This window comes from Lycorma delicatula, chromosome 7 (genome assembly GCF_047948215.1).
Source record: "Lycorma delicatula isolate Av1 chromosome 7, ASM4794821v1, whole genome shotgun sequence".
NCBI lineage: Eukaryota > Metazoa > Arthropoda > Insecta > Hemiptera > Fulgoridae > Lycorma > Lycorma delicatula.
In genome coordinates this window covers 145,209,720-145,224,065 of record NC_134461.1, presented here as the reverse complement: position 1 = coordinate 145,224,065, position 14,346 = coordinate 145,209,720, and the positions used below count along the sequence as shown (strand labels likewise).

At 28.3% G+C, this 14,346-nt stretch overlaps 1 protein-coding gene across 1 annotated transcript in view; it reads right to left on the bottom strand.

Annotated features, from left to right (window-relative positions):
- Positions 1–989: 989 nt before the first annotated feature.
- The window catches only part of LOC142327282 (5-oxoprolinase), a 79,819-nt gene continuing 66,462 nt past the window's right edge, over positions 990–14,346 (bottom strand). Inside the window, exons 16-21 of the mRNA XM_075370180.1 lie at positions 11,349–11,593; positions 10,433–10,544; positions 7,978–8,202; positions 6,622–6,865; positions 3,807–3,904; positions 990–1,384 (exon numbers count right to left, since the gene is read on the bottom strand). Coding sequence (XP_075226295.1) covers positions 1,232–1,384; positions 3,807–3,904; positions 6,622–6,865; positions 7,978–8,202; positions 10,433–10,544; positions 11,349–11,593 — 1,077 coding nt within the window. The 3' untranslated portion in view covers positions 990–1,231. The remainder of the gene's footprint in view (positions 1,385–3,806; positions 3,905–6,621; positions 6,866–7,977; positions 8,203–10,432; positions 10,545–11,348; positions 11,594–14,346) is intronic.

Sequence of the window (14,346 nt, the reverse complement as noted above, 5' to 3'; positions counted from 1 at the left end):
TTTTATGTATGATGTAATTCAACTCCAGAGTAGAATACCAGAATTTTAATATATATTTTTTTACGTGGTATTGTGTCTGCATAAGTGTAATATATCAAAATTATACTATAAAATTTAATGAAACTTTTTAAATAAAATTCTGTATAAATTACAAAGTTAATGTTCATAAAATTTCTATACTTAAAAAGTTAATATTTAAAATAAATACTAACTGTAGTTATATGATTGCACATTTAAACTTTGTATACTACACAAAAAGTTCTATAAATTTAAAAGATATATGCATTCAATGGTAAAAAAATGCTCCCTATTAACAGGTACTAAAAATTATTGAGGTTAAGAATAAATAGAAGGTTCTGAATGTCAGGTTGACTGAAACAATTTTTTAAAAAAATGTTCATAATAACTTAAGTATGGAGACCATGGAAAATTCATTAAGAAATAATGATAATTCTGGTTTTTTTTTTATAATTAAATTTTATATTTAATACATTTTGAAACTTACTTTTTACTGAACTGTATTTTTAGTTTGAAAAAGGTTTCTTAAAATGATTTTTCTAATTGACAAGTTGATATATGAAGTTCATATAGCATGTATGAAAGACAGAATATTGACATAAGACATATCTCAATAAGATGATCGAGGATGTGGGATCCTGCGAAAGTACTTTGATGAAAAATTAAGGTGAGATAAGTCTTATCTCAATAGTCTGAACTAGGTAGTTTATTTATTTAATATGCACATTTTTTTAAAAGCCAAAAAAAGGCACTTCTAAATTCAAGATATCTTGGAATCCAGTTAACCATTAACGAAGATGAGCATTTTAAGAAGTCATTTTCATTACAGCTCACGCATGTAATTAATTATGAATATCATAAAAAATGAAATAAAACTTTTGCTGGATTAGGAAACAATAAAAATAAAATTACTTTAAAATATATTACATAGCAGTATTTTATTTGTTATAAATTGTATACTCTACATGTTTTCTCAAGCTATTTGCTAATTGTATTTTTAAATATTTAAATAATCCATGTATTTGTGTGATGTCAAATATACATGCTCATATATAAATGTGATATAATATGTTTATATCAATAAAAATAAATAGTAAACCTAATTTGAAATGTATTTACTATTATGTATATAAATTAAGATTTAAGTAGTAAGTTTTCTTTTTATTAAAATATCATTTAAAATTATTAATCCATTGGAAATTAATACTTTTTTTTAGACAGATTCTTGAGCTTGTCTATAATCAAAAACACTTCCTCGTTCTATAAATACAGAAAACTTATCTTCCTTTTTCATTTCTTCTAATCTATTTGCAGAATTTTCAAATCCCCAACCACCACCACCTGGAGTTAAAAGTCTGAAGATGTCCTTCAAAAAAATAAATATTAGAAATTGTTTAATGTAACATATATGTTTAATGTAATATTATATTATTGAAAGATATAAGTTCTACATAAAAAGTAACTGAAACTAAAAAATGAATTTATCAATTTGATATTTTCCTTAACACTTTCCCTCACTATTGTGTAATAAACAGGGAGGGCAGAGACTGCTACCACAACACTCTGAGGTGATTGTGTTTTGCTTGGTGGCAAAGATCAGTTGCCTTGTGGGTGTTAAAACAAAAGAAAAAAGTGAACTCAGATGTGTCCATTTCATACTCTGATGTTTGGATTCTTACTAAAGATGATGAATCTAACCAAAAAACGCTTTTTAAGTGCTGTACGGATATCTTTGTGATTTTTAAGTTGTCAGAACCCACCTTGAACATTTTTTATAGTAATTTATCCTATTGTGAATAATGAAATTGACAGTACCAATTCTTGCACCACAAATTTCAGCAATTTCTCATATTTTTATGCATTTATCCTTGTAAATAAGATCATTAATACGAACAAAGTGTTAGTCAAAACTTCTGCCAGTCTTGTGCTATGTTGAAAATCAGTGACACATGTTCATCCTAATTTAACTGTTCCAATGTACTTATAAGCATTTGCATGATTAATATATTTTTTACAATACCGTTTACATTAGTGAATTTCAGTCAGTTTTACACCTTTAGAAAATAATAATCTTATGGTAGTATGCTGTTTTTCCATGGTACATGTTTCACGCAGAACCAACATTTTGAAATAAACAAAAGAGATTATAATTTTAATTATATTTGAACAGCTGATATTTTAGTTTTATTTTTCAGAAAATAAAACTGTTTGAACGTCAAACAGTTTCAGTTTATTCTATTAAACAATTTTTTCATTGTTGTCATTTTCCTTTTTAATTATTGAACAATCCTTTTATAATTAATTGTACTCCTTTCTAGTAAGTAAAAATAATCAGTACTAGCAAATTTTGAAATGATTAAGTATGCACGAAAATGTTAATCCTTTGCAAATGTACATTTAACTACTGTAAAACATGTATTAAAAAGACAGTTCTTTAAAAAAAAAAATAGATAGGAAATGTAGGAATGTGTGATAAGTATAGTGTTAAAGTAAGAAATAGCTGCATTTTGGTTTAACATGTGTGTGAGATTGGAAAAAACTGAACATGAGATTTGAAGGGGATAGAGTTAGTGGTCCGATACAGAAATAGGAAGCTAGAAAATAATATGTAACTTTGTGATTTGCTCATTTTAGAAAATTGTTTCATTCTGATAAGTTAAATTCATTTTGTTCACAAGTATAGTGAAGCAGAATTATTTAAAATGGAAATAAGGATAGTTCAGATATAAGACAATCTGAATTTACAAACAAGAAATTTTATAAAGCAAAAAATAAACAGACTACGCAGTGATTAAAATTGTATAAATAAACTTTCATTTTTTTAAATTCAATAAATAGTTTCTGTTTTATTCTGTTATATCAATCAATATTTAAATTAAATCTATTGTGCATAAAAGTAAAAATTATGATGATATCTGCAAAAAATTTAAGAAATGTTTTAAAAAGGTATGTAAAGGTTAAATTTATAACATTAACACATCAAAAAAGAAATCACCTTCTGGGAATTTTTTAAATACGTTTTCTTTGAAAAAGAAATTTAGAATGTCTTTATAACACCTTTTTTTTGTTTTACATGAATCCTTTAGCATTTTCAATTCCAGCACAAAACATTACTCTTCCATTCAGTTTTACACAAATTTATGTTTTTAATTTATCAGGTGATTTATTCAAAAATGCCTTGAAACAGTGACCAACCTGCTCACAATTTCTCCAGAGATCCAGAGATGATCTCTAAATTAAGATGAGTGCAATTTCTCAATCTTTTTCTATTAATCAAATCAAATATTATTGTTTTTCTTCTTTTAAAAGGCTACATTAAAACATGATCAGATTTTTTTAATGGCTGAGATTGTGTAGTTTGTGGAACTAACTTAGCTAAACAGTATTAGAATGATTTCACTGTTGACTTTTGTCACACTTCGGCCAGTTACTGGTGGGCATTTTCCCACCACTGGTCTCTTTGTTGTGTAATAGTTTTTTAATGTATTAGTCAGTCACAAAGTTATGTTCGAATTGAATGGACGTGTGAATGAAATATTAACTCCTGTCTACTCACATGAGTGTATATTATATTATACGTTAATTATTGATTGTTTTCCGTATCTTGTTATTATAGTTATATATGTTAATCTTCAATGAATTAGAGCGTTTTGTTTTTACTTGCTGTTTTATTTGTCATAATACCGACCCAGGGATTGAACTCAGTACCTGTTTTATTTTATCTACACAGCCCATAAATTATCAACATTAGATTTACTCATTAAACAATAATTAATCTTAAATCTTACCCCAGCTTCTACACTGATAGCAGTTTTTGATCCTAGATTAATTATTCTTCCATCTTCTTTAATTAATAAATTCAAGCCTTTTGCACCAGAAGTACCACCTAAAAGAATAACAATATTTGTTCATTCTTAAAAATATTACAGTATACATTTATTTTAATAGCCCAAGTAGTATATCTATATTGTATGTTTGTTAATTTTTGGTTGATTTTTTAACTTAATTGGAAAGTGGTTTATGTTCAAGACATTACACTACCCTTTTAATTTGATATAAGCACTATCACCTTCAAAACCTAACCTTTTTCAGGGTCACCTTTCCTGTAAAAATACTACTAATTTATTCAGTAATACTCCACCAGTTCCCATTAGTAACACTGTAGTAATAAACATTTATTATCATTCACTCATCACATAATTTACATTTTATGAAAATAATAATTGTACATAATAGCAGCGAATCAATAATAATATAATAGTTTGAGTTAATGATTAACTAAATTTGGTATATGTCAGTTTAAAAAAGTGTAACCAACCTTCAATAATTGGTTTCATCAATAGTAAGTTATTTCCTCTCAGCCTCTCAACTTTGAGTGAACAAGAACCTTGGGGGCTCTTAACTTCATATTCCTTTTGATTATACAAAGACTTCAATATCATACATAAAAATCCACTTTGTATACAGAGTAATTCACACTCTACAATAAAAAATATTTGTAACAAATGTATAGTATTTTTTTCATTTTTCACAAAGTTCATTCATATTTTGAACCTGTAAGTGTAAACCAAGGTGTGACATATCTTGATTAGAGGTGGATAGCCTTAGTAGTTAGCCTTGAGTGATGTTCTCTGGAAACCAGTATAAAGCTAGGATGCTAGCCACATCATTAGAGTCATTAAGAGCTAGCACTAGCTCAGTACCTGAATTGCTTTCTTGGAGCGATCCTCATTTCACTGGTTCTATTGAAAAAAATTCAATTCTTAAATATAATTCAGTAACCATTAATTCAAAATTATCATTATCAACTGGTTCACATAAAACCATTATTTAATACCAAGAAGTTAATATCAGATTTGTATGAAGATGTGACTGAAGAAGTAGTAAACTGTGACAACAGTAATTCACTCTACAGTGTTTCTGATAACTAGATACCTAAAAGTGGGGAAAAAGCCTAAATAAAATTTCACTGTATATAATCAACTGAGCCATTGCAGGTTGCCGTGGATCAGCTAAATTCATTACAAAACTGAGTTCTAGGACCCTAATAAAAATAAGAATGAGGAGCAAAGGAGCAAACCTACTTTTGACAAACACTGCTACCTCCCAGTAATTGTCAAATCATATAATATGCTCAATTTCAGTTAGAGTAATCTCCTGTAATGATCTTCAAGAGATCTATAGTGAATAGATATACATATAATAAGCTAAGGCCACATACGTAATGCACATACTTGTATCTCAAGTCATTAAGAAGACAGTGAAATAGTCAATTAACAATTTTATTTACGTTTACAATGCTTGAAATGTGTGAAGGTTTATTGTTATCACAATAATGCTATAATAATATAACCACAATATATATGAATAGTTATATAATATTCTGGGAGAATTATCTGAACTTTGATATTCGGTAAATGATTTATTTATTAAGAGACAAAAATGAATTTTGTATGAATTTACAAACATTAAAACTGAAAGTTTTTTTTACCTACAATCAAAGAAATTCAATGTATGTATAATTTGTAATTCACAAAATATCCAACCAGTAATTAATTTCACGCCATGTTCATTGTAACATCCGCATCTATGACTTTGAATGCGTTAACAATACTTTCCTTAAGGTCAACAACATTCACTACACGAGTTTTGTATACATTATGCTTCATGAATATCCATAAGAAAAAATCACATTGAGTTGTATCTGGTGATCAAGATGCCAAGTGATTAGTCCATCATGTCCAATCAGCTGACTGGGGAATATGTTGTTGAGGGATTCACATAGTAATAAACCCCAATGTGGTTCCATCTTTTTGGAATATGATTTTGGGTTGTTACTCTTCATCCTGAGGGTAAACAAACCCTTTAACAAATTCAGACAGACATTCGCATTAACTGCCGTTTCCACAAAGAAAAAAAGTCCGATCACATGATCATGAAGCAGTCTGCACCAAACATTAATTTTTGGGCTATCTCTAATACAATCAAGTGTAACATGTGGGTTCTCTGATCCCTATATTCGAAAGTTCTGAGTGTTCACTTAACAAGACACGTGAAATATAGCCTTATCTGAGAACACAACTTTTTTTAAAGTAACAATCATCATTTTCAATTCTGAAATCATTTCCACAGCAAATTCCTTTCTAGCAGTGTGATCTTATCATGTAATGTGCTGCAATATTTGTAATTTATAAGGATGCAATTCTAATAATTTCTTCAAAACATCATGAATACTTGTTCTAGAGGGTGGTTCTACATTATACAGAGTCTGAACTTACATTGAATTTGTGTGTCAGATTTTGTTTCAATAAACCATTCTACACATTGTGCTTTCATCTGAGGATTCATGGCGACTGATGAATGCAGTTACATATGCAATCATAGCGCTATCTAGTATTTGGCAAAGGAAATGTTATGAATGACCTGTTAAAGAGAGCCCTACCATTCTTCATTAATAGGACTATTTCTTTTTGTTTAATACGACATCAAAGTTGTTCAGATAATTCTTGAACACCGGTATAACTTAAGAACAAAGTTTTGTTAATCATCTATTAATACAATAAAAATGTTTAAAGCAATTAAAAAAATCAGTTGGATTCTTACCTGCTAAACCATATGGTGCAAATACTCGCCGTTCTGTTAATACAGATAACATTATTGATCCTCTGAATAACAATTCCCTAATTACACCATTTCCTCCATGATATTTACCACGGCCTCCTGATCCTTCTCTGAGACTAAATGCTTTTAATATAACTGGATAACGTATCTCTAAAATTTCAGGATCAGTGATTCTGGTATTAGTCATATGTGTATGAATTCCACTTCGACCGTTCCATGTTGGCCCCTTAAATCAGACAAATTTACTTATGTTAATGTATTTTTTTATTAATTGTGATTATATTACTGTAATTAATTTTCTGTGAATATTAGACTTTTTTTTTTTTTTTTAATTGTCCTGCTGTATGAATAAACTTTTGGATAAAAAGGAGTTTATTTTTCAATTACCATAAAAACTATTTTGCATCTTGATACAAAAAAGAAAATACATTCTGATCTTTATCAATTACTGCTATAATTTCACAATGTGATATATTGTCATCACTGACCGGAATAGATTTTAATCTTAGAAAAACATGTATGTTTTTACCTTTGTCTTTTCTTACAAGAAAAATGAAATAATGTAAGATTATTTTAATGAAAAAATGTAAAATTTTTCAGAATGAACCATTCTAAATTTAAAAAAAAATTTGTCAGTTTCTTCTGTCTAAAACAATATAAACATTAACAAAATAAAACATGTTTTACATTTATAAATGCGAGCTTGTTAAAGCTCGCATTGCTTCAAAATTAATGGAATTATTCTTCCAAAGACCTATTGGAGCTCACTATTATCAGCTTCCTCAGTAGTTTCTTGGAGGAAAAACATTAATGGCATCCTTTTTAGAAAAGATTAGGTTAAGAATATAATTGAATAATATATTCAGTCTATGATGTGTTTGCCTAATTCTATTGTCAACTTTAAGTTTTTAATTTCACATTGTTCAAATATGTTGAATCTTGGTTTCTAAGTGCTTTATATGAATCTACAATGAAGTTAAATGTTTGCATAACTTAGAAAATTTTCTTATCAATTTTTAGATAGAGCACAATAGTTTAAAAGGAATTTAGAAATTTCAGAGTTATGATCTACACCAAAAAATCTGCATCAACCTTTTCATCAATTTATCTAGTCTTTTTTTGTTATCCAAGACTTGCTTATAAAATAAAAGCATATCAAGAAATAAGAATAAAATTAAATACACAATTAAATCAAGAGTTATCAACTATTTCTTTAACATACGTTACATTGTTATTAGACACTGGATTTTTCATCTAACAGTCTATATTTTATCTTTGATCTGTGAGATTCTAGTTTTTATATAAAATGAATATTATAATAAAAATACATTTACTTACAGCTCCAGCACCACCAGCAACAGTCTCATAATAACCCCAACCTTCTTGACCAAAGGTAATATTATTCATACATCCTTGTGATGCAGAACAAGCCTGAAATGCTTTAAATACAACATCAACAATCCTTTGTGATGTTTGGACATTACCTCCAACTACTCCAGCATTATCAGATGGATCTAACAATGAACCAGTGGGAATAATTACTTTAACTGGAGCTAAGCATCCCTGTAAAATAGTTAAAAGAAAAACGTAATTTAATTTTACTGAACATATTTAATATTACTATATAAAAGAAAAGATAACAAACATATAATCTGCAAGTGTAAGAATTGTAAATACACAGTTTGTTTAACAGTTGCTTGGAACCAATAAGTGTACAAGCTGTTCCTACAAAAATATTTGTAAAAAGTAAATGAGCACTGTAGTACAATGAATGTTCTGAATAACAGTAGGCCAGTACCATATACTGAGTCTGTACAGAGTGCTTAGCCCTTTATAGCAGTACACTGATTTGGTATGCAAGCTGGTGAAATATGACAATGACAACTTGTCATTACAGCCAAATTATACATCCATGTCAATTTTAAAAAAACTTTTATGCCATAATAAAACCAACCTATTATTAATTATTTAGTATAATCACAGGAAAATTCAAAATGTAAGGAGTATGATCATATGAGCACCAAAAAAGTAATTAAATACTTGCGCTGCCATATTGTGTGACATTGTCATTAAGCAAACATATTTGATCAATCATCCCACACCAAATTATACTAAATGACATTGGTTTACCAATGTCACATTGTGACATTATACTAATTTAGGCAACAATTTATCATTGCAGGAGATATTTACTTCTATAAATGAAATTTTCTTTCACCACAGCAGATGGCTGTTTAGTGATCATCATTACTCTCAGAGAACGTGATCCTTTGTGGTATGTCTTACCTTAGGTGCTATATTTGCATTACAAACACATAAAACAGCAAATTAATTTAACACTTTTTGTTGTGATTAGTGATATATTATATACATTGCTTCAACGCAGCAGGAAAAATTTAAGCAGTATAATTTCTAATTAATGATTTATGTACAAAGTATTGGTTCAAATTTAATTTGGAAAAAGTAAGTCTCATATATTAAATCCAACAAATGTCTTTAGTCACTCTTATTTATTCTAAATAATCTTATACATTGAAAATGTTGTGTTAAAAACTTATTCCTATTTGTCTCGATGTTCTACTGGTGGGACGGGCTGATTTTATCTTTGTTCTGTTTGGAATGACCCACAGATATGTCATCAAGCCCCAAACTTGAGTCTCTTCTAAGAATTTCTTAAAAAATTCTCATTTATAACTTAACTGAGAAACTTTCAGAAGTTATTACTTATAAGAAAATCACTTTGAAGGTCTATTGATGCTTGATGATATATCTACGAGCCATTCTGAGCAGAATAAAAATAAATCAGCCTGATCCGTCCAGTAGAACATCTTAATAGACTGGAAATTGATTTTGAGCATGCATTTTGAAAGGCAAGAGTAAAACAAGAGGGTTGGGGATGAGACATGTTGTAAATGTAATAAATTTTTAGCTGATTTTTTAAAAATTATATAACATTGCTTTGTAATAATAACGCTGCAGAGCCACTAATTAAATTTATTACAATCAAAATTTAGGAACATTGTTAGGTAGTTTGTTTATATAATTACCAAATTTACTAAAAAAATCTGACAGAGCCAGTTAATAGAGTTTTTACACAAAGATTAATATCTTTCAATCAGTGTCTCAAGTTTTAGAAACAACCTGCTACTTTTTAAGTAGTACGAACGTTTTTACTTCTGCTTTGTAAGTAGTATGAAAGATTTGTAATAAGTGAACTAATAGGATCAAGAGCTCATGGAAGATTATGGGCTTTCTTCATAATTAATATTAATAACTAGAACTCCTCATAAAGCAACAGTTAACAACACTTTTTAGTAAAGCACTAGCACTAAATCAATATTTTCAATACTCTCAGATAGCCTGAATGTAATTACAAATAATGAAAACAAAATTAATAAACAAAAATTTTGGATTTATCAGGCTTTTATTAGTGAACTAAAGGGTAATGAGGGAAAAATTACTACAAAGAATATTAGGCAAAAACAACACATTGAGCATTCCCATAAAAATACTGTGGGATCAGTTATAGTAATGGCGTCAAAATTAACTGGTCTACTGTATTAAAATAGATTTAATATCCAATAAATACTATTTCACTCAATGACCATCATTATAAACTATCATTTATAAAGTTTTCTGGGTACAGGAAGAAATTTTCTTGCAATCTTCAAAATTAAATTTATTATTATCACTAAAGTATTTTTTTAATAATTATATTTTTTTCTTCAGATTTCAGTTGAGCAAGCTGTATTATTCCCCCAGATTACTGTAATGTGTTATAAGAGGTTCATACCTGATTTAGAGGTACATCATGGCCCACCATACACCTAAGACAATATATAAGCGCAGACAATGTAATTGCTCTTGGAGCATTACAGTTACCCCATAATTCATAACCAGTTCCGCTGAAAATAAAGAGAGAAATTAAATAATATAATTTATTAAGTAAGGATGTTTAAAATAAATTAATTTTTATTACAATCATAGCACGCGTCATATCTTATTCTACAAATGGAAAAAGAAATGAAATAAATTTCCAATCTACTTTTTAACATCTAGTTCTGCCTTAACAATAAAGCACTTTTTGTTTTTGTTCAGAAAATTGGTTAATCACACAGAATGTGGAATAATGTATAAATGTTTGAATTTTTTACAAAAATTATGTAACAACTAGTTAATAATTGGCTGATAAAAACTAATGGATAATTAGCACATACAAGTATTATGTGCTGTTTAAAGTATGTTTTTATTTTTTAGTTAGATCTTTTTTAATATAATCATTTTCAGATTAGTGTCAATGCCATAATCTATCTATATGAACATTTTTGAAAAGGGAATAAATTAATAAAAGAGAAATAATACTTTTCAATCAGAAACAAAGTTTACTTTACCGCTCACAAAAATTAGCAACAAGAAAAATAGCTGAACTTTACACATAATTAGAAATAAACATTTTAATTTTTATAAATATGCTATATAATAAATACAAGTAAAAAATAAAAAAACCAACATGAGTATAGATAAACCTCACAATGCAGGTAATGTTTAAAATAAAAAACTTTTGAAAATTTACAAAAACTTAACTCTACAATTGTTTAGTAGAAATTTCTCCCTTTTGAAAGTGTAAAGAGTAGGCTTTAATTTATTTAATCAGAAACTGTGTTATGATTAAAACATACATCTAGAAAATATAAATAAAAAGAACTCACGTAAAATCACAAATAGCGCTTCCTTCTTTAACATTTATTGTAACATTTAAACAGATTGGAGAACCATCATCTAAATAATCAGTAGCAGTCAATATACTTTTTCCTGTTACCTCCAATGTGTGTTTACCAATATCACGTAACATATCTCTCACAGCCACTTCAGCATTTGATTGTATATGTCCCATATATGATTGTACAACATCAAGTCCATAAGAATCAATTAATTCCTTCACTAGATTTATCCCCTACTCAAAAAAAAAAATCTGTTACTACAAATAATAACTAGTTTTGAAAAATTATATTATTGAATAATCTAAGCTGAGTTTAATAATAAAAAATATTTAGCAGAATTCCAAAATTTATTGTTTTAGCATGAGTTGTTAATAGAAAACTAAAGAAACCTGATCTACAGAGGTAATTAAAGCAGCAATATATTTATCATCTAGATGAAAATATCAGGTTGCTTACCACACAGATTATTTTTTTGTCTACCCTATTTTATTCCAAGATTTATTTAAAACGACCATTTTTTTTTGATTAAGATTTTTTTATATATTATTGTTTAAAAATATTTTAAAACTTTTTTTTCTCAAGCACTCTCAGATATTAGAAATATTATGCACATTTTACTACTTTCCTAATTTTTTCAACTTCAGTACAGTAAATTTGAACATTTATTAAACAAAATTAATTAGTACATAAATAAATTTATATTATATTGTACAGCTATATTATATATCTTTACAATATTTTTATTTTATTATTATTTTTATAACTTATAAATCTATATGTATATATTTATATATATTGTTGCGTGTTTGCGGCTTAATCAGGATACTGAGAGATTGACAGTTGAAAATGTTTATATAATTACAATTTATTACTTTAATAACATAAGTAAAATAGGACAAATTGATAATAATAATGACAATAAGAATGATCAACAATAAAAAATCTCGCAATAATAATCAAAATAATAATAATAATAACAGCAAACAATAATAATAAATGTCAGTAATAAACAAACAATAATCATAGTAATCACAACCACAAAAATAATAGTAATAAACAGTGATTACATACAAAACAGAATTTAAAGTAATCGTCAGGATTTATTCACAGGTAGTTAAATATTAAAAACCAGAATTCAGTCTCATTGACAAAAGACATTAGGATGACTGCTAGTCTTAACACTTTTAACCACTAGTCTTGTATTGATAATGATAGTACAACAGATAAGACAAGTATAAAGTTCTCTCACTGCAAATGCCTTTGCTGTTCACAAATAAAACTACCCTAACAGTTTATGAATGAAATTTAGTACATTATCTTTTTCACTTAGTCTAACAGTAACTTACCAAACAACCACTTGTTTTCATGTACTGGGATAACTTATGACATCACCTTAATCGTGTCGAACTTTGTACACACTAGAAATTTGCTCCTTTACTGACCTCCTCATGAAATACTCACATAATAAGTCCTTGCTTAGAACTCTCTTTCAGAGCTATATTGTAGCTGTTTCTGCAGACTGACTGTCAATTGGTCTTCCCTGGAGTATTTATATTCCTGTCTTCTTTCCTCCCGGAATGCACCCAACTCAAGTGTGAGAATGATCATTTGCCCTTTCATACTCCCATGAAAATACCTATCCTGGTCTGGTAACTCTTCTCACAGAACATCTGCTTAGGTGTGACAGTGGGCAGTATTACAAAGGATGACTGTTAAAGGATTATAAAGGTAACAGACCTGTTACCTTTATTAAAAGGGTTTCTTTTAGTCCCTTTCTGGATTCTCCCATTATTATATTTTCTATCACTTTCTTTTTAATTGGCAGGAATCCGTTACTCAGGTTCGTTATACCAGTTGTGTTTCAGTATATATATTAGAATCCCTATTGTGGCTTCACCCACATTGGTTTCTTGTGTTTCCTGTTGTGGTGAGAGGATATTTAGCAGGTAAGGGGATCTGTCTTCTGAGCCTCCTGTTTCTCATGCTTGTGAGAATAATGATAAATAAAAATTAAAACCTGTTCAATTTATAAAAAAATCAGTGTGTTGTAATTTCTTCAGAACAACAGTTTGGTCAATACAGAACTACAGCCAGCTTTTATGAGGGTTTCAAAATAGTCAGCCTCCATCTTAAAAATGTCAGTTTTAGCTGGTTACCTGTCCTTTGTATGAGTAAAAATGTATTTTGCCCAATTCTTAGCATTACCTGGCAAATAACAGTAGGAGGTGTCTGTACTTCATTTCACATTATCTTAATTTTTTATTTTGTTATTTAGTCAAATAGCCAGAGGCAGGTGCAGCCAATCACGTCGCATATACAATAACAGTAGCAGTGGCTGTGTTGGTTCAGCCACCATGTCATATACCATCGCATCCCTTAAAAAATCAAAATTTAAAAAAAACTGAAATTTGTTTTTATATATTTATCTGAAAAGTACTTCCAAGTTAAAATCTAGTGAATATCTGTCTCATTTAGAAAGGTTGAAATGGGGAAAATTTGCAGTCATTTTTCAAACTTTCAAATTGCAGTCAAATTTCAAGAAATCTAGAAATTGATTTTTAGATATTTACATGAAAATTACAAACAACAAAAATCAAACTGATATCTTCATTTGTTATAGTGAAATTCCCAAACATAGCCGAATTTCAAAATGCAATTTAAGCCTTTAGACTCAGAATTTAAAAAATCTAGAAATTAGTTTTTAGATATTCACATGAAGGTTATACACACCAAAAATCACGTTGATACCTTGTTACAGAGAAATAAAAAAAATACGCAGTTTCCAAAAAGAATTCAAAATCCATTTTAACCTTTTAAACTCAGAATTTCAAAAAATCCTTTCTTAGTGTGAACTTACACTGTAAGAAGATGTAAACAAATTTTCATTAATATATCTTCCATATTTTTTGTTGGGTATTGATGAATGTCAGTCAGAACAAGTTGCTTTTTAGGTACAGATCATTAGTTAAAACTACTAAAAATAATA